Source organism: Artibeus jamaicensis, unplaced genomic scaffold (assembly GCF_021234435.1).
Source record: "Artibeus jamaicensis isolate MK-2021 breed Jamaican fruit bat unplaced genomic scaffold, CSHL_Jam_final contig_700, whole genome shotgun sequence".
NCBI classification, from domain to species: Eukaryota; Metazoa; Chordata; class Mammalia; order Chiroptera; family Phyllostomidae; genus Artibeus; species Artibeus jamaicensis.
The window spans coordinates 8076234-8096552 of record NW_026521930.1 but is presented as its reverse complement, the minus strand read 5'-3'; the positions used below and the strand labels follow the sequence as shown (position 1 = coordinate 8096552).

Genomic DNA, 20319 nt, shown 5'->3' with positions numbered 1-20319 from the left:
GAAAGCAGGCTGCCTCTGTCCAGATGAGAGCCAGTGACAGGTGGCTCTGGGGTTGGCTGGAGGTTCTGGAATCTGAGTCAAGCCTGGATTCAGGGCTAGCTTGTGGACTAGCTTGTGACTTCTTCCTCCTTTGAGTGTGGTGAGGCTGTAGCGGACAGGAGTGAGGCCCTCCGGTGCTGGGAAGGTAGAATGCCAGGGCAGGGTGGCTTGTAGGTCTGAAGCAGGCACACAGCAGATGGTCACATGAGAAAGCAGCACTGGACTCGTACAGTAGGAGCAGTGAGGGCAGGACACACTGGGCCTGCTCGAGTGCAGAGCCAGGGCCTAACCTTGTGTCCTTGACCAAGCCCACGTGCAGATGAGTGTGTGTTGTGTGCAAGGTGCTACCTCCTGTCTGAACCATGTGCTTGTGGGCTGCCCTTTCTGATTGGATGTAGGGCCCTTCAGCCCTGGCTGTGGGTCTGGCTGGAGCCTGGGAAGGGGTCAGGGGACAAGGAAAAAGCACAAGGAGAAATTGTAGGCCAGTGGTAGGGTGTCTCAGGTTCTGCTGACAGTGGCCATCACATGGCCACCAGAGGGCAGCAGGGCCTCTCCCAGGCATGTGTGATTCCTGCAAAGGCCAGTGGGTGGCAGCGTTCTCAGGCCGGGCAGAGGAAGAGGAGCACAGGCAAGAGGATGGCCCATCTGGGCCCTAGAGAGGCGTCAGGGAAGCTTGTCTAACAAGGCCTGATTTTTAGGCCTTTTCCCCCCAAAACAGTCATTTTGCATTCTGTCATCCAGAACAAGGCCTTCCCTCATCTGTGCCTTAGGACCTTTGTCTGCCCTCTGTGAGAACCTGTGTTGGATTCTGCCTCGGTGTTTCGTACGTCCTGCTGGCCTTCGTAGCACCCACAGAGCACAGAACTGTAAATGTGCTGACTCTTCTCACGTACTGCAGAGTCCATGTTCTGAGCAGCACTGGTTAAGTGGCAGACACCTGTGAGTCTCTGCAGCTCCCATTTCAAGCTTTGAAAGATGATGCTGACCCTTCATTTCCACTGAGGCTGCCTAACATGGAGTCTGTCAGTCTCCTTGCACAAAGACAAAGCTTTTTTTTTAAAGTAGATTAACTTTTAAATAGCACTTTTTGTTTCTAGATTTTCTTTATTCATTTTTAGGCATAGGGGAAAGGGGGAAGAAAGAGAGGGAGAGAAACTTGAATGTGTGGTTGCTTCTCGCACGCCCCCTCCTGTGGATCTGGCCTGCAACCCAGGCATGTGCCCTGACTGGGAATCGAACCAGCACCCTTTGGTTTGCAAGCTGGTGCTCAATCCACTGAGCCACACCAGCCAGGGCCAATGACAAAGTTTTGATGATGTCTCCTTTGCTTTCCTGCCCTGGCCTTGCCGTGGGGAGACTACTGTTCCCTTGTACGCCCCTTGCTGGTGTGGTTGTACAAGAAGTCCCCTGAGGCCCAGCTCCAGTGGTGGACCTCACCTGCCTCTGGGACTCCTGCTTCCTGTGACAGGGGGCCCAGTGGAGGTCCCCTCTCAGCATTAGGTATGAATGTCAGCAGATCATTTTAAATCACTCATCTATAAGTAAATGTAGTGGAGTGTTTTTTTGTATGATAGACCAAATGTTCTTTTTTATATAAAAGTTCAAATAGCATTCAAATTATAGACACAAAAAGAGAAAGTCCCCATAATTCTATACCCCAGATGTAACCACTGTAGATTCTTCCAGGTTTTTCTCATAGGTTAACATATTATTCTTGAATAACAAAATTAAGGTCACATTGTACATTACTTGTGATTAGCTGAACAATGCCCACATACCTCCACGTCCTAATCCACAGGACCTGTGACTGTGGCCTTGTGTGGGACTTCACAGACGTGATTAAGGATCTTGAGGTGGGGCATTGGTCCTATATTATCTGGGTGGGCCCAGTGTAGACTCAAGGGCCCTTGTGAGAGGGAGGCAGAGGTGAATTTGACTGTAGAAAGGGAGGTGGGGACGTGGCCATGATGTGGCCACATGCCGAGGAATGCTGCAGCCAGCAGTGGCACGGAACAGTGGACGGTTGCCTGCCAGCACCTTGACCCCAGCCATGTGGTAGTGATTTTAGATCTCTGGTCTCCAGAGTGGTGCTCTGGCTGTAGGGAGAGGCAGGAGGTGGGGACCACTGGGGAAGGGTGGTGGCAGAGATGGAGGAAAGTGGGCGTGTCCTCGCTTTAGAGTGAATGTCAGTGGGACTTGGGATGAGAGAGAAGAGGGTCAGTGATGGAACTGAAATTTGTGTTGTGCTCAAGTTGGTGGTACCCCTAGAGGCCTCGTGCCGTAATGAGGTAGAGGTGTCCCTGGCAGTGTCGCAGCCGTTGCATGCAGGTGTGGGTGACCCATCCCCTTGAAAGCGCCCAGTGTTGGTAAGGAAGGGCAGCAGGCTCACCTGGGGAAGTGCTCACCTAGGATGATGCCAAGTCAGAAATGCCCGGTGCCGTTCTTTCCATGAAGTAAGGCAGTGCTGTGTTCTCAGACCCGGCCTCCCCTTGTGAGGCTTGGAGGGGTTTCTGGCACCTTTGTCCGTCTGGCCCATCCTGACGTCCAGGAGTCCAGGAGAGCCGGGCAGTGGGATACTGTGCAAGATCCTGGGACACGTGGGGATGAGTGTGTGGGTGGAGGGCGTGTCCAGTGACCCCACAGTCACTGCACATGGAAACCCATCCCCGTGCTGGAGTCGTGGTGGTAGTGGGGAGCCTGCCTCTGCTCGGGTGGCCAGCCAAGTCCCCTGCTCAGCTGAGCTGACCCCATGATCCTGGGTACCCTAAATGTCCCTATGCTCCTGGGACCTTTCCTCAGTGTCAGCCAGAGCAGTACAGGACCCTAACGGGAAACTACACCCCAAACTGTACAGGAAGCAGCGATAAAAAGGCTTGTTGACCTGAGCACAGGAAATGTTGCATGTGCTGGCTGTGCCCATAGTCAGGGAAGAAGCCTCAGTGGGTCAGCCTCTCAGGCACTGTCCTGCCAGCCTCCTCTGCCTGCAGGTTTTCCAGCTTGCGGCTCACCTGGTGTACTGGGGCAAGGCCATCATCATCTACCCTCTGTGTGAGAACAATGTCTACATGCTTTCCCCCAACGCCAGCGTGTGCCTGTGAGTACCTCTGGCTGCCAGAGCTCAGGGCCCCTGAATGGGAAGGAGTGTGGTTGGCGGGGCCTTCCAGATGGTACTCCCCAGGTCAGCCAGGCCTTCACTTGGACCAGATGCCTGGGCTCTCCTATGCCAAGGTCCCAGTTCTGGCCTGGTCTGGCACCACCTGGCTCTCCTCGGGCCTGTGCTTTTCCAGTACCTGCATCCTCCAAGAAGGGCCTGCACCTGCCATGTCTACAGCCAGTGAGCTCTGTACCATGTGCCCGATGGGAGGTCAGGAGCCTTGGCCTTCATTCAGGGGCTCAAGAGGAACTCTGGGATGGCTGGTGCCCATGGCTTCTGCTGCCCCCTGAAGGAAGGCAACCGGCTCTGTCCTCATTGCACCCGTCCTGACCTACCCACCATGCCACACCTCCTTGTTGCCTGTCACAGGCTCACGGCGAGGGCGTGAGTGCCGTGAATCATGATGGGGCAGTCACTGAGCTCACGGACACACTTGCCTCACCTGTCCCCAGGTACTCACCGCTGGCTGAGCAGTTCTCCCACCAGTTCCCGTCTCATGACCTGCCATCTGTCCTTGCCAAGTTCTCCTTGCCTGTCTCCTTGTCAGAATTTAGGAACCCTCTCGCTCCCCCTGTGCAAGAGGTGAGTCTCAGAAGCCAGGGGAGCCCAGGAACCCGATCCAAGGGCTCTCAATACTGCCACACCCTTAGCTCTGGTTGGGGGCCTTGCTGTGTAGGTGGTCCGTGTCCTACAAGGGTAACAGAAAGCCGGCTCCCCAGCCAGGTCACCTGCAGGTGCTTGGCCAGAGATCCAGCACTTGGGCAGTCCCAAGTCCCCCCCACCCCTTCCCCATGAGTCTGCCCTGGCTGCAGTGGGTTGTTGTTAGGGTTAAGACCACAGTAGGAGGCCCATTCAGAAGAGTGCTGATCTTTGCCGGGAGGACAGAGCCACCTGGTGCCCCTTCTGGGCCTGGATCCCACAGCTGGAGGAGGCAGAGCTGGTTTTGTTTTCACTGAGCCTGGGCCCTGCCCTCCTTTTCCCTCCCTGTCCTGGCCCAGGTGGCTCACTGGTACCTAGAATCTCATCCAAGAGGACATGGAGAGGATGGGCCTGGGTCAGGGCGAGGGGTGGGTGGAGGGCTCCGGGGAGGTGGGAGGCCTGCAGAATGGCAGGGTGAGTTCTGTCTGCGGGAGGCTTGGGTGTGGCCTGGACCTTCCCCCAGCTGAACTCCTGGGGCTCTGGGCAGACACCCAGGGCAGGGCCAGATGGGACAGGTGTCGGAGATGGGGCTGGGTGTTCTTAAGGCTGTGTCTTCCAAAGTAAAGTATTTACTTTAATAAGCAGCAGATCTGTTAGGCAGAACCAGTTTTTAGAAGCAAGCCCTTTCCTTTGTCAAATTGTGAATGAGAAGGCGATCCTGGTTCCTCAGTTCATTTAGATGCTGCGTGAGACAGAGTTCTAAATGCCGTCTTTCATGGAGCCTGCAGTTTCCAGGAACTGTGCCAGGTCATGCCAGCTGAAAGAAAGACACATTTGCATCTGCACCCTCCCCCTCCCCAACAGAAATTTTCTGGTGGTCTGGAAGGCTGGTGGAATTTTTAGGCCATGCCTGAGGGGCAGTCTCATGCCTTGTCAGGGGGCCCAGATAGAACTGGGTTTGGTTCTGCACAGTCCTGGGGTGAGGCTGTCTGCTTCTCACCCCTCCTGCCTTAGGAATATGTTCCTCTGTGCTTATGGGGCCTCTGTTTTATTTCTGAATTTAAAGTTTTACAGTCCTTTTTAATTTTATTTGGTGTGACTAGGTCATACCCTGTTTCCACGGCTGTGTGTCCAAGAACATGGACACCATCCGCGTGCATTTTCCTGCTCGCTGGTGCTGGAGCTCCGCCCACACAGGGTTCCTCGTTGCTCCTACTCAGCTGCTCGTCCTGTGGAAGAGGGGCAGATGACATGTCCTAGGGACCACACAGCTCAGCAGGGGTTCCTGGGCAGGCTTTCGGGTTGACCTGAGGAGAGGGCTTCCTGCTCTCAGGGCAGTTACTCACAGCTTCTTTCTGCATAGTGTGCAGGCCACAGGGAGAGGGTCCCACAGGCCCAGCTCTGTGTGGTGGTAGGCTTGAGTGGCAGGGCCCGGTGGGCTGGGGACACAGGGAAGAGAGGGGCAGCTCAGAGCTGGGAGGGCACATGGGCCTCCAAGTGCCAGGTCCTGGTCCTCAGCTCTGAGCAAGAAAGGCCAGGCAGGCACTAGGGCAGCCAGCTGTGTGGTGGGAGCAAGTGCAGCCAGGGCCCTGCTGCTCTTCTAGAATCACTGCCTTCCCTGGAGGCTGTTAGGCTCGCAGAGTTAGCCAGTGGCTAAGAGCTCCTTCCTGAGGCGGGAGCCACCTTCCTGCCCTAAGTCAAGTCCCTGGAGCTCGTGCACCCCTGGATTTCCAGGGTGACTTGTGAGGGTCATATCTTAGGCCAAGTCACCCCATTCCTATCAGAAACGGAACAGGGCAGTGGTGGGGGCCAGCCTCTCCCAGTGCCCAGCTCACCCTGTCTGTCCTGCAGACCCAGCTCATTCAGATGGTGGTGTGGATGCTGCAGCACAGGCTCCTGGTCCAGCTGCACACCTACGTTTGCCTGATGGCCTCGCCCAGCCAGGATGAGCCCCGCCTGCGGGAGGAGGAAGTCCCCTTCACTACCAGGGTCGGCGGTCGCAGCCTCAGCACGCCCAATGCCCTCAGCTTTGGCTCCCCAAGTAGGAGTCCCCTGCCCAGGGCATCTTTGTGGTGGCAGGGTGGGGAAGTAGGCACCTATGGGACACCTGGGAATGATGGCCAAGGTGGTCCAACAAAGGCATTGCTGGAATGACTGAGGGACCTTCACGTGGCCACACGTGCATATATACCTGCTTCTCATGTGGGCAGCTTGGTCCTCTTGCAGACTGCCTTCCTTAAAGGAGCCCAGGAGACCTCTCCCCCACTTCCCTGTACCTCTTTGGCTCTGAGGAGGAGGCTGTACCTTTGGGCTCTTGAACAGAGGCTTGTTCATGTCAGGAGCAGCCTGCCCCCAGCCTGCCATGTCATCCATCACTGGCAAGACAGTTGAAACCTCTGTACCCCAGGGCCTATGAGAAGACAGTGACCGTCACAATCCCTTCTTGCAAGAGGTGTGACGGCCATACTGTGCCCCAGAGGCAGCAGTGCATTGCCAAGCCCCAGGTCCCTGGAGCTCAGCTGGGGAGCTGAGGAGGAAGGGCTGGGAGGTTTCCAGGGCAGCACCTCCTCAAGCTGAGGCCTGACCTAGAGCTTCAGGCTCAGTTCAAGGACCTGGCCTGCCCAGGGCTCTTTGTCTTCCGTGTCGGGTTGAGGGGGCATCCTTGGGGGGCCTACTGGTCCCTGACCCATGCCCACTCACAGCCAGCAGTGATGATATGACACTCACAAGCCCCAGCATGGACAACTCCAGTGCAGAGCTGCTCCCGAGTGGGGACTCCCCGCTGAACAAGAGGATGACAGAGAACCTGTTGGCCAGCCTGTCAGAGCCCGAGCGGGCAGCCGTCCTCAGTGTGCCTGCAGCCCAGAACCCCGAGGACCTCCGCATGTTTGCCAGGTGGGTGCGGGGTGACTGCTGGGCTGGGTCCGAGTCCAGGGTCAGGACAGGAAGTGGATGGGGACCTACTTAGCTCACCCCAACTGAAACCCATTGATGACAAATGGCACTCACTGGTTGAGGTGACGTCTCGTGCACTTGGGTGGCCCTACCTGGTCCGTTTGTGCCAGGCGTGAGGAATTCAGTCTGTTGCTGAGACTCTGGATCTGGTGCCTCTGTCTTTGGGGAGTATCACCAGTACTTCCTAGGTGTTTCTTGTCACTTCTTAGGGCCTGGCAACAAGTTCTCATCCTCCTGAGGCTTGGAAGAGATTTTTCCTAGGACTCGGCCTAGGGGTGGGAGAATCTATATCATAGGTGACACAGACTTTGTCATCCCCCGCCCCCGACTTAGGGGGCACTGCAGGTGCATGGTCTTGTGGAAGAGGTCAGGCTGTGAGGGACTGAGCCCCCAGTTAAGAACCACATGCCAGGCAGCTGGTCCAGCTGGACACCCCCGGAGCAGTGACCCCATTTGGATCCAGAACCACAGGGGGCTTGTAGCTGCAGTGGCACGAAAGAGAAGCCTCTGGCAGACTGGCCCTGTGCTGCCCCACGTGTGTCAGAATGCTGGGGGTGGACAGCCATGTGTCCTCATAGTCTCACTTCAGTGGCTCCAGGACATCTGCCTGCTCCTTTTGGGGGGGCATGGACAGCTGCTTCCCTAGGCCTCTGAGACCCCTCCACCCGCTCTGGGCCTGTGGGCTGCTAAGCGGCCGGTCGGACAGAGGCCAGCCTGGGCTGTGCCACCCCTCCCCTCCAGGCTCCTGCAGTACTTCCGAGGCCGCCACCACCTAGAGGAGATCATGTACAACGAGAACACAAGGCGCTCCCAGCTGCTCATGCTCTTCGACAAGTTCCGCAGCGTGCTGGTGGTGACCACCCATGAGGACCCGGTCATCGCCGTCTTCCAGGCGCTGCTTACGTGAGCCTGGGCCAAGGATGCAGAGCCCGGCTGCTGCAGTGGGTGGGGGCAGTGTCACGTACATAGTTCTCATAACTGGCCCAGCATCTGAGCTGAGGGGGTGAGGCTCTAAGCTGAGGACGGGCATTCAGGACTCAGGCTGAGCGAGGCCCAGGTGCTTCCCACACAGGTTTGGGTTACGTTTCTTTGACCTCCCTCCCAATCCTGCCTGTGTTCCTTGGTCCCCTCCACTGCTGCCCTTCCAAGACTGAGGGTCATGAGCCTGGACCATCCTGTGTGGCCTAGCACTGTCCCATTCCTCCCAGCCTGTGGGCATTCCTGGCCTGGCCCTCACCACAGCCCTGTATTAGCCCCCAGGAAGCTCAGGCTAAGCCATCCCCCTGCCTTTCCCACCTGATGTATGAGGGCCTGGGCTGACCCACGGTGCTTCCTTGGCCCCCAGGGGGTTGGTCTGCACTGGTGCTTCCAGCCCTCTCACAGCGGGGAGTGCAGGGGCCTGCAGCAGGCCTGAGGAAGGACGTGTCCACGGTGGGCTGGACACTCTACCCTGCTGCACTCCCAGGGCCCTGATATTCCCGTCCTGGAGGAAGCTGATTGTTATGGGGGGAGCTCTGGCTGAGACACAAGTGACACATTTTCTAGAAATGAAGTGTTTATTTGGGTTTTAAACAATTAAAAAGCTTGTTCTGAGCAGGCTCTTGTTCAGACCTGTGCATCCCGCTCAGCTGCTCTGTCTACCACACTGACCCAGGGGCTGCCCTGGATATAGAAGCGCAGGGGCTTCTGGGCCCACTCTCCTGCACTGCCAATGCCCACTCGGGCTGCTGCCACCACAGCCATCTCCCTGGGCTGCGGCGGGCCACGCTCTAGCCACATGGCCTTGTCCTTGGTGAGGTCACGTTGGTCGAAGCTCTTGTCAACGGCCAGGGCTTGACAGAGCTTGGAGGGTCCGCTGCAGAGCTCGCGGTCTTTGAGGGCCCGGCCTGTACTGGCTCTCCGGGAGGTACTGCGAAGCTGCCGCATGGTCTCCAGACCTTCCAGGGGCTCCAGCGCTCGCAGCAGGACACATGCCCCATCCCCTGTGAGACAGACAGACAGACAGACAGACAGTGATTGGGGCACAACAGTGCTGCAGGGATGGCACAGCTGCCTTCATGAGCACTCCTGTACTCATTGACCATCCAGACCCTCTGCCTTGGTCTCCCTCTTGCACATCTGCACCCGTGGGGTCCCCAGTGGGACCCCTGTGAAGCCAGAGAGCCAGCAGAAATGCTTAGTGGGTGCTTGTAGTGGGCTTCCTCTTGGCTTCTCTGGTTTGGTGACCAGCAGCAGCTGAGTCTGGCAGAGGAAACCCCAGATAGCTGGTGGCATGGCGACCCCGCCAGGAGGCTGGAAGCTGCTGGGCTGGCCCAGATCCCTGTCTGGCCTTAGAGTCCCCCCCACTTGCCTCTGCCCATTGAGAATCTATTGCGCAAGCCAGAAAGTTGGCAGTTCCAAGTGTTCACGGGATGCTGGGTGAGCCCCACCCCATGACCGAGTGGGGAGACTGACCGGGCAGAATGAGGTGTCTGTTGACAGTACCCCTCACCTCCCTTGGCATCCCCTCTGGCCCAGCTCTCCTCCACCAGGCCAGGCTACTTCAAAGGCCAGGCAGCACACTGACATCTAGGGCCCAAGAACACACATCTGTCCAAATTCGCTTGGCCCTGCATGGCTAGGGGCGGTGATTACCTGGACCGGGGCCAGAGGAATCCCAACGCCAGCAAGGCCACTCTTCTGAGACACCAGCTCTCCCGACTCCCTGTGGCCTCCCCTCCCCTTTCGGAGTCTGACTGGCTCAGCCTGAGGGAGGGCCAGGCCGGTCCCCACTCTTGGGCCTCACCATGCAGGCCTCATCAGCACCCAGGAGCTGGCCCTGAGTGGACACAGCAGCTACACCCTCCTACACTAGCAGCAGCTGGCAAATGGGGTTTTTGTGAGCAGACGCTTTTAACCAGCCAGTATTCAACGGACCTCAAAGGACACCTAAGGACAAGCGAGGACTTGAAGTTCCAACTGCTCTGTAGTTCCTGGGCCCTTCCCAGCCAGGGCTGCCCGTGTCCACCCCGAGCCGCTGGGGCTGGGACACATCCCTCACTCTCCCACTAGGCCCCCAAATGGTTCCGAGGAGCAGCCTACCCCACCTATCACGCATACCCCGCTCCTGGAGCACGGCTGAGTCCCGCACCCTGAGGTAAAATCAGGACGCCCTGACCCTTCCCGAGTGTCCAGTCCCACCCCTGGTCCTTTGCTCGCACCACCTGCTCCGCCTCAGCAATCTCCCCTCTCTGCTCTTCTCTGCACTGCCTCTGCCCTGAGGGTGATATACTTCGCCTCCCCTCTCCCTTGATATACTGGGATAACCTTTAGCTTTGGCCCTGACTCTACAGATGTGGTTTCCTTCTCCCCTGCCCCCTGAACTAGGTGTTCCTGGGGCATCTTGGTCATTTGTCCAGAAAGTAATATGCCACCTCCCAGGTCTGCACTGTCTGCCCTCAGAAGCCCTGGCTCCTCCCTCCCTCACTGGCCACAGCCCCAGGCATCTCTGGACTCAGCCCCTCTCCTTCTGAGTTCAGGCCCACGTTACAGGAGGTGGTTGGTTTTGCTGCCGAAGAAACAGTCCACACCAACATAAGCTCTCCAGGGGGACAGCAGGACCCCGTGGGGTGGTCCCCACTATCCTTGACAGTTCCCTCAATACCCTTTTCATGCTGTGGGTTATCCCATCCTCTTGCCCCTGCAGCTGTGGCACTGAATGTCCCCAGCTGCTGTCTCTGGACAACCACAGCCCCCTCATCACTGAGTCACTAAGCAAACATGCCTTATAGCATACCCACACTCATCCCCTCACTGCTCTCAAGCATTCGTTCACCCTGGGACCAACAAGGGGAGGCTGGGTGGACAGATGCTGGGACTAGCTAGCCAGAGTGGCCAGGCAGGCTGCTCCTGGTTAGGCTCTGACCAGCTGGTGGTATGGGCTTGCTCTTCTGAGCACAAACCATCCAGAGGACCGCCACCTGCTCTCAGAGGGCAGAGGCTGCCCAGACCGGTCCCACAAGGTGAGTGGGTTCTCCTGGGAGCTCTAGATCAGCACCTCCCTTCTGTACTACTGACGTTTGGGGCGGATAGTTCTGTGTGGCGGGGGGCTTCTCCTGTGCACTGTGAGCTGCATCCCACCAGCTGTGACGACCAAAAATGTCTGCAGGCATTGCCTAGTGTCCCCCAGGGTGGCAGACTCATCTCCAGTTGAGAACTACTGATTCAGACCCTGTAACGGCAGCCTGGCAAGGCTCCTGCCTGAACCCAACCCAAACAGTTTTCGCTCTCCTTCTGCCACCGCCAGCCCCTCCTGAATCTACCCTGGGCCATCGGTGCTGCTGGCTCTGAGCTCTGGACCTAGCGGTGCCTCGTGGAACCAAACCTGTCTGCTCTGTGTTCTGGCCAACCCGTGACCTCTAATGGGGGCCCGGCCCCTATGACCACCCTGTGAACACAGCCAGGGCACCCGAAACCCTGACCTAGCCTAGCACTGGTGCCTCCTTGCTCAAGCACCTGCCTCGCCCTGGTCCTCTCAGGGGTCTCCCAGCTACCAGCTGGGGGGCCGGGCCCAGGCACCCTGCCCCAGCCCCCCAGCACTGCTCACCTCGGCTGGAGACATTCATGCAGAAGTACATGCCATAGATGAGGTACACATACAGGGTCCCCGGCTTCATGAACATGCTGCGGTTGCGGGGGGTCTGCCGGCCGCCCCTTGAGTGGGCAGCTTCGTCCTCTGGCCCCAAGTATGCCTCGGTCTCCACAATGCGGCCACGGAGCTCTGTGCTGTCATCGAGTTGCCGGACCAAGACCTGGAGGCAGTTGGGGTCAGCTCAGGGCACAGTGGGGCCAGCCCATTCACTCCCAGTATCCCCTCTGGCTGGGCCCCCAGACAACAGGCCTTGCTCACAGTCCTGTCCATGGATGACAGCCTCTCAAGCCCTGGCCTTTGCTGGGCTGCAAACCTGCACCAGGGAATTCACTGACTCCATGTCAGTGGGGCCCTCCATCACACTGCCCGACCCCCACTAAGTCCCCCTGAACTTTTGTGCTTAGGCTGGGGCAGGGCAGCATGGAGGGCACCCCTGTGGTGTCCTCACACGGCTGCCTGGGACACCCGAGAGCCTGTGGAACTATGGAGCACTGTCACACTCAGCTCCCACCTACCAGCTGTGAAAGGCCTTTCTGAGCAGCAGGACCAGCTGCTCCCTAGCACTCCTAACCTGAACCGTGGCCCGGGGTGTAGCCAGCTCCACAAGGAATGAGGTCAGTGTGCAATGGGCCAGGAAGGGACAGAGAGGCCAGCTGAGAACGGGGCAGTCGCCAGGCATCGTCACTGGAGGGGTAGGTGCTCTCAGGCCGGCAGGGCACCTCGAAGAGCAGTCAGAGGAGCCACAGAGGGCCTGTCGGGTGCTGGGCAAGCCAGGGAGTCAATCTCCCTTGCCTGGAGCCTTCCTGCCCTGTGGGGTGACGACTGTCTTGGCTGCACGGCACAGTATGACCCTGGGAATGGGCAGCAGTTACGCCCAGGGTTCATAGCCCCAGGGCCAACTTGACCAGGGTTCACTGTTGGATTCTGGGGGCAGCCCCTACAAAGGGATGTCTGCAGCATCCGCCTTGTTCTTAGGCCAGGCCACTCCCCCACCGGCCCAGACCAGGGAGCCCAGTGTGTCTGCAGCCAGGGTCAGTGCCGCAGGGCCAGGAGTGTGCTGAAGCCCAGGCACGTGGTGGGGTGGCGCTTCCTGGAGACAGGGTGGGGAAGAAGGGAGTCGATGCCTCCCCCGGATGCCCATCTCCAGGCGAGAAAGGGAGGCTCTGTTCCATCACAGTTGAGGGCTCACTTCCCTCTTTCCAGATCAAAGAGGGCGTCCTTTATTGGCATCACTCTTCGCATTTCCACACCTCCAGGAGGCCCACTGGAGGCCAGCTGCCCTTCTGGAGAGGAGCTTCTCGTGGCCCTGTTCTCACTGGCATTGTTTTCATTTGAATTTTCTGCTTTGAATTTCGCTCTGATGAAATTTCCAGGTAGTAGACACCGGCTGCTCCCATGTCTACTACAAACACGTCTCTTCCTTCCAGGGGGAGGGTGCTGGGGCACGCAACACCCTTCTCAGACAAGAGGCTGACTTGAGTGTGGTGCCACGGCACCTCACTGCTTGTTGCAATGCTCTGCAGAGGGGTGACTCAAGCCTGGCCAAGGGGTCTGCCAGGACAGTCACGGGAAGTTGTAAAGAGGCTACAGGGACACAGGGTGAAGCACCTCCTTTTCTGCTGGATGCTGCCTGTCCACCCTCCAGCTTAGTGGGCACATGAGCCCCTAAAGGGAGAGGAGGACACTCGGAGGCCTGTGGGCCCCCGGCCGACCCGACTCAGGGACTCCAGTGCCCCTGTGTGTGAGATCCCAAATCCTCATTACCGAGGGCTCTCCAGACGGCTCTCACGGCCCTTGCAGCTGCAAGCATTCTCATGGGAACAGACCTGGCCCCTACCCACTAAGTCCCCCTTCAGGTTACATTCCACTAGCCCACATTTCTTTCAGGGTCTGTTCCTCTGGGCACCCACTTCCTGGCACCAGCTTTCCTATTAGTCACAGAAACTGATTCACTTTCACCATTTCAACGTAAGGTAGCCTCACGAAACAACACAGGGTAGGCCATGGACTCTCTAAAAGGACCAGAAAACCAGGCCTGAATCTGACACCCAGGAACAACACCCAGATGGTGCTCCGGACAGATGTGGCCGAAACTGCACTGCTGCTGGCACAGGGCCCTGCAGGGTCCCTGTTTCCCAGTCCAGACCCTGGGTCTGCTGAGCTACAGGGGCCACTGGGGAGCCAGCACTGGCCCTGTGAGCTGCCGTGGCGAGGAGGCGGTTGTCGAGGCAGTCCTGACACAGGCAGTCCGTGGGGCATGGCTGCCACTCTCACATGGCTAAAAGCTGTCCCCACTGCCCTGGCCAGTGTGGCTCAGTTGGTTGGAGCGTTGCCCTGTAACCAAAAGGTTGCAGGTTTGATTCTTAGGGCACATACCTAGGTTGCAGGGTCAGTCCCAGGTCTGGGCGTGTTTGAAAGGCAACCAACTGATTTTTCTTTCTCCCTTCTTTCTCTAAAAGCAATGAACACTACAGATGGGCTCTAACTGTGTCAGGGGACAGGGCAGGCAAAGTTAGTCCCTCACAGACACCTGGCCAGCACTTGAAAGAAACCTGCCCTGAGGGCAATCAGGAGGAGAGGGCTGATGTCTTCGGGGCCCAGAGCGGGTGAGCAGGCAGACAGTGGCTCCTCTGCCCCTCCCAGGGCAGACACCCCTAACAGTCTCAGTGTTCTTCCCAGCTGATCCGGGCCCACCTCCTGCCCCAGGTGACTGAGGCAAAGCTATCCAGGAACAAGTGTCAAAGCAGCTAACTGCGTGAGGACAAGCAGGACCAGGTCCGGGGCATGAGCCCCAGTGGTGAGGGGTCCGGGACCACAGATGCTGCACTGTGAGGACCACTTCAGCAGAGGCCACTTCACTATGTTTACGTTACCTGTCCCAGAAATGCCCGGGCCAGGGAGACTGCAGGCTGGTCGAAAAATTCTAATCCCAGGCGAGCAGGGCGGTTTGAAAAATAGATACTGCGCTGGGGGCCCAGGGTTGTGGGTGGATCCAGGCGGGGCTCCTTGGGGGGAGGTGTTTGGGATCCACCTGGTGGGCTCTGATGCTGCTCTGCCTCCAAAGGTCGCTGCTTTTTTTGCCCCAGTTTGCGGGAAAGCTGTAACAGGAAAGAACAAAGTAAAGTGTCTGAACAGGAGTGGGCAGAGGACTGTGCAGTGAAGGCTGCCTTGCGAGCTTTGGGACTATATTTGACTGCCTGCCTCAGTTTTCTCACTTGCAACATGAGGGAACCATTTTGTACAAACAGACCTGATGTCTCACCCCCTTGCTGGGCCCCAGAGGCGTTGGGAAAGGAATACATGTAAGGAAAGGTTGGTGGCAGTGGTGACAGGGTGGCCACTCTGCTTCACACGCCTGCCACATGCAGAAGGTGTACAACGCAGTAGCAAAGGGCTGCAGGGCCCAGGGAGGGGACAGTGGGCACGAGAACCTGGGACAGGAGGGCTGGTATCCTTTGAGTCCCATTTACTACAAGGAATCCAAAAGAACTTCTGAGCTTGTTTCTGGAATGCTGCCCTTTGCACCTGACCTTAACCAAGAATTTGGTAGAGGAATGGATTGTGGGCCGTCCATGCGCCGGCTGCAGCTGACATATCCACTGTGTCAGACTCCGCCTCACAACGGCCCAGAAGGTCTGACACACGCTGGTGAGTAAACACCAGGCTAACCATCTGGCCCCATTCCAAGCTCATGACCCCCCCCACACACACACACACAGTGAGTCCCCAAATGTTCTCTGCCTCATGACCCAGGATGTCAGGATGACAAGGAACAAGTAGGGCAAAGGACAGGTCTCCTGAGGGATGAGGAGGATTGGCTGAGAACCTGCACAGCTTCCGCCTCCTACCTGCCGCAAGGCCCCTGCCCTGCCCCCACCCCACCCCAGGAAATCTGAGCACATACACATGGCTGTTCTAGGAACAGCTGACCTCCAAGGAGCAGGGGTAAATAAAGGGAGCAGGTGAGCATCGGGGCCTGGAAACACCATCCTCAAGGGCTGACCTTCGGCAGTACCCATGTCTCCCTAACATGTGACAGACCCATTATTTTTAACATAAGAGCTGACATTCCATGTCAAGCGGAGACCGCCAGTCTGCTGAGAATGGACGCTGACGTGACCGTCTTTGCAGTCCTGCCCATCTGCCAATACCTACCATGGGCTCAGACTCTGGGATGCCACGGCCCCTGCTCTCACCCTGAGTTTGGCCCCTGGCCTGCCTCTTGGTACTTGGGTCACCCTGGGTCTCTGCGCCAGCCCACCCTGGGTGGTGGGGGGACTCATATGGATGTCCAGGGACTGAGGCTCGGAGAGGCCTTAGCCTCCCCACTACAGACCTGGGATTCCAAGCTGCCTCACAGGCCTCTGTAGTGAATGTGGTGCAAGCTGTATAACCCGAGAGCTGAGCAACGGTGTGACCCTGCTATTGCACCCAAGGGTGAGTGCTGCCTCAAACCGTGTACCTGGGTGCCTGACATGTGTCACCTGGCCCTGCTTAGAAATGAGGGTTCCCTGGGTGAGAAGCCCCAGAAAATAAACTGAAGGGTGTCCACCTCTGTTTCCCCATCTATGGTACGGGAACCAATAACGTGCACTGTACACGAGAGAATCCAGGCAAGCCCCTGATCGGCATGACGCCAGTGCTCAGTGAATGGATGTGAGAAACAGAGTCCACCTGGGGTACCTCCGGGAAAAATCTGGGGACGAGTCTCTTCCAGGCTGGGAGGGTCTGGCCTGGATGGAGGTCTCCAAGGGACCCACCAGCCTTCCATCAGAAGCTGGGCAAACACGGAATCAGTAAATAAAGCGCAACATTTCCCCGGCTGTGACAGACACTAGAGCTAACTGCTAGGCTACCCTCCATGGTCATTTCTGTCTGCTGGCTGGCTCCTAGGAGAGGGGACATGGCTCCTAGGATCTGGGCTTGAGTGCCTAGCATCTCACCGGTGTCAGGGTATCCTCCCAGACCTGTTTGGAGACCTTGGACCAGACCTCGACTTTACTTCTGGAAAATGGAGCCTAGCCGTGAGCCCGAGCCCGCCGAGCGCTTGCCTGGGAACCGAAGACCCTGTCGGGGGCCCACCACGCGCATGTTACTAGTTTTCCGCGGATTGTGCGACTCAGGGTAAGAGTTTCACCCTCGGAGACTGCCCCTCGGCCATGAGTGGAGCGACAAGCGGGCTCACCTGGATCCCGCTACGCACCGGCATCCCGTGGCTTAGACCGGAACTCTTCTGGGACTGAGACCACCCCGGGTTACAGCCCACTCGGGAGCCAACCCCGGAGCCAACCCCGGAAGCACCGTCCCGGCCCGGGGGTGGAGCCGGCGCCTGCGCCTGCGCGGAGGAGGACGGAGGCTGGGGGGGGGGCCGCCACAGGCATTGGGCATGGACTCCGCCTCGTAGGAGGAGTCGGGGTGGGGCCACACGGGGGTGGCTGCGCGGGAGCCGTGCACCCCGGAGGTCCTTTTGCCGGGTGTCCCACCTCCCATCTTGGACAAAAACCCGCGACTGCCAGGGCACTGTGTTGTGAGAACCGGGGAAGGCGTCTGGGGTTGGGGCCAGACCTGCCTGTCACCGCGACGCCGCTCCCAGTGACCTGCCACCGGCCTTCTTGCACTTTGGTCCCCCCCACGTCCGTAGAACCCACTGCACCACCAGCTGGGGGTCAGACCACTGGTCCGTCATAAATCTGGGCCCTTGAGGGGCCTCGGTTGTAGGAGTAGTGCTTTGGAGAAGGGGCTTTCAGACAGTGGGGTCCACGTGGAGGTCATCTGAGGGAGGTGGAGGGAGACCTGGTCCTTGGGGCGCGACTTCCTGCGCTTCAGAAGGAGTCGTTTGGGTAGAGAGGACGCGTTGGGGGAGTGGGCTGGAAAGACTATGTCTGGGAAGCTGACGCTGTGCCTTCACAAGCAGTCGGGGAGTCTGTCTCAGCAGTGGAGCCCCCATCTCTCCCACCCCTAAGATGCTGAGGGGAGCCTGGCCCTGTCCTGGAGTGGGCCTGCTGGAGCATGGCCAGCTTCCTCACGAGCTGGGGCATGGACTAGGACTGTGGGGATCTGAGCGGAGCAGTGAATGCAGCCTTGCTTAGCAGCAGCTAGGGACAGAGTGGGGAACACTGCTGCCCTCCACCTCTGAGCCCCTATCCACACTCAGCACCAATTGCCCACTCTTCCTATAATCTTTCAAGTCGGATTTGTGCCCCGGAGGAAGGGAAGGGAAATCTGGGTAGGGCAGTGCCTGGCCCAGAGGAAGGAAGGATCATGGGCAGTTGCTGTTCAGTTACAGGGCTACTTTGGGGACAGAAGGCTCACTGGAAGCTCCTAACACTCAAAAGACCCCCCCCCCACACACACACTCCAGGGTGTTTCTGGGTCTGCAGGCCCTGTGCCATCGCAGGCACAGCCTCACTCCCTGTACAGCCCACCCCTGTCTGGAAAAACCCTGGCCCTGGGTGTGCGGGGCCTGGGAGAGAACTGGGCATAGGATGGTGTCAGATGGGGGCGCTGGGTGGGTCATGTGAAGGGTGACCTTTGATACATATGGCACCTGGTCTCTGGGCAAGTCCAGCTGGGAGGAACTGCTCTCCAACTGCTCCTTCTCTGACCAGCCCAGGGGCTGAACTCCAGCCCTCCAGCCTCCCACCCCCATCCCAGGGCCCCAACCAGGACTTCCTGGGGAGGGAGGGGCAGCGGCCTTCCATCCTGCTGGAAGCTACCCAGCAGTTTGTGGCACTAGTGCTGCTTCCAGGGCTGGGCAGTGTGTCACGAACCCATGCTTATAAGGTAGGCCTGGATGTGACTCCACCACTTTCTTTTCCTCCTCAAGCCCTGCAGCCATTCTACCTAAACAATGAGTCCCCCTTCCAGCTTTCTTGTGTGCCCGGTCCTCCTCCCTCCTCCCTCCTCCCCCCTCCCTCCCCATCTCCCTCACTTCGGGAGGGAGACTGAGGCCCCAGTCCGGCTTCATGCCCCTGGTGAGGGCAGGGGCAGGGTGGGTGCTGTTCTGTATTCATTTTTACTTATTTCACAAATGGTGCATGGTCTTTATAGAAATCATGGGAATTCACATATTTCCAGAGGGGTGTTTTATCCCAATCTTGAGAATGAGAAAAGAGAGCAACCCTGGCCCCCAGGAGGATGAGGCAGGGCCAGGGCCAGCAACCCACTTCTCCAGATGTTCTGGCAGGGGCTTGCACAACCTCTGCAAGGAGGGCTCCCCCCTCCCGCCCCCCACTTCCTGGTTTGTGGTCTGAGGCCCCACCGCAGGCTGGAAGTGGTGGGTTAAGCATTCCCACTGTGGCCTGCAGGGCAGGCTGGCTGGGAGTGAGAGAAGGTGGTGCTAGGTGGGAGGAGGGGCCCCGGGGCCTTCTCTGTGCCTAGTGCGCCCTGTGCTGGGCTGGAAGAGGCATATTGGTGGATATCAGTGGAAGATGGAGGTGAGGACACCCTCCATACTTTCAAAAGGATCCACACTGGGGCCAGTTGCTCTGTGCCCTGCTGGGCCACCTCATGGCCTGTGGAGCGGCCATCAGTCACCAGAGCCTTGGGAGAAAGAACAGCGTTCTCAGAGGCCAGATCTCCGGCCCTAGCCCTGGCTCGGTGTCCTCTCTGAAGCAGGGACATAGGGACGGCTGACACCCTCAAAGGGAGAGTTGACAGGTGGAGGGGTGTTGTCCTCATCTCCTTGGGCAGAGCGGGCTGCTGGAGGAGGTGTGTGTGGGCTGCACCCTCCCTTTCTGGGGCTGTGCTTTCACTGCAGCTGGGCCCTGGGCCCGGGTGCTCGCCGGGCCCCCGGCCATCCCCTGAAGAGGGGCAGCTGCCTCAGAAATAGCCAGTGCTATTCAGGCCCCTGGCTGGCCTGGCCCATTTTGGCCACCTCCCAAAATTGCCAGGGGCTGATCCTGGGGTCATCCAGGGCCCCCAAGCCCGGGGACTGGCCTGCTGAGCTGAGGATTCTAGAGCGGCTGGTAGAGACCCTACTGGTCAGCAAGCCTAACTCCTCAGGGCCTAGGGTCGAGTGCACATCCAAGGGGACGGTCCAGACACTGACCCATCCTTGCAGCCAACTTCCAGTTCCCCAGGGCTGAGTGAAGAGGGAATAGAGGCATTGGGGGCGGGGCTTTCACGCAGGGCTTCTCCACCAGGGCATGGGACAGTAGGGCAGACTTGAGGCAGGGCACGTGTGTGTATACATGTGTCTGTGTGGACTGGGTCCAGGCCTGAGGGCACATGTGTCGACCCTTTTCTGCTCACACCATCCTTCTGACGCCAGCGTCCTTGCTCAGGAGGCCAGGGTGGGCCGAGAACCTGGGATTCCCGGGTCTGCATGCCTTGGGAACGACACCTGTGAGGAGCAAGGGCTTGCAAGAGACACTGCGGTGGATCCCACTGGAGCTCGGACCCTTCGGAGGTAATCTGAGCGAGGGGGGGAGCCATTTACCTGTCCCTGGACACATAGAACACCTTCTAGGGTAGGAAGCATAATTTTGGGCAAGGCGGCTCTTGTCTGTCGAAGGTGACTGACTGCTCAGGGGGTTCTCCACTGTGAGCCAGCTGCAGCTGGTGCTCCTGGCAGCTGCAAGTGGATGTCTGGGTCAGAGCCTGGGTCTGAGTGTCCAGTGCAGGAAGGCCCTGCCAGTACTGGCTGCCCAGCCATGGCGTGCTCTGGCGGCGAGCCCAGGCCTTGGCTCCAGAGAGGGCACTGCTCTAGGCCCTGTCAGCCCAGTCTGGGCATCCAGTGGGCAGGGCCTGCTCATCCCTGGCAGGGGTCAAGAATGCCGGGCATGGAGAGACTGTCTTGTCTGGCTGAGAGCCTGGCATGGGGAGGTTGGCATGTGTGGACTGCAGGAGCCCTGGGCATCAGCCCTGGGCAACCTCCCTCTTGCCTTGTGTCCCCAATGCA

General features: G+C 58.6%; 2 protein-coding genes across 10 annotated transcripts in view; one reads left to right on the top strand and one right to left on the bottom strand.

Annotated features, from left to right (window-relative positions):
- The window catches only part of NPRL3 (NPR3 like, GATOR1 complex subunit), a 48530-nt gene extending 40150 nt beyond the window's left edge, over positions 1-8380 (top strand). For all 9 annotated transcript variants that reach the window (XM_037157191.2, XM_037157190.2, XM_037157193.2 and 6 more), the window contains 5 exons: positions 3027-3133; positions 3646-3775; positions 5684-5873; positions 6535-6727; positions 7529-8380. In XM_037157191.2, coding sequence (XP_037013086.1) covers positions 3027-3133; positions 3646-3775; positions 5684-5873; positions 6535-6727; positions 7529-7694 — 786 coding nt within the window. In that variant the 3' untranslated portion in view covers positions 7695-8380. The remainder of the gene's footprint in view (positions 1-3026; positions 3134-3645; positions 3776-5683; positions 5874-6534; positions 6728-7528) is intronic.
- Positions 8331-16734, bottom strand: MPG (N-methylpurine DNA glycosylase). Its single transcript, XM_037157202.2, has 4 exons — positions 16603-16734; positions 14291-14515; positions 11373-11577; positions 8331-8769 (listed from the first exon to the last, which is right to left on the bottom strand). Exons 1-4 carry the CDS (start codon positions 16624-16626, stop codon positions 8393-8395), a joined length of 831 nt encoding a protein of 276 aa, XP_037013097.2. The 5' UTR covers positions 16627-16734; the 3' UTR covers positions 8331-8392.
- Positions 16735-20319: the final 3585 nt, after the last annotated feature.

Bases quoted from the DNA above. Each gene is read 5' to 3' on its own strand.
- MPG (XM_037157202.2), bottom strand. From the start codon at position 16,626: ATGCCGGTGCGTAGCGGGATCCAG. The intron at 14,516-16,602 runs GTGAGCCCGCTT...TTCCTGTTACAG, and splicing joins CGGTGCGTAGCGGGATCCAG to CTTTCCCGCAAACTGGGGCA. The intron at 8,770-11,372 runs GTGAGCAGTGCT...TCTGTCTCACAG, and splicing joins CATGAATGTCTCCAGCCGAG to GGGATGGGGCATGTGTCCTG.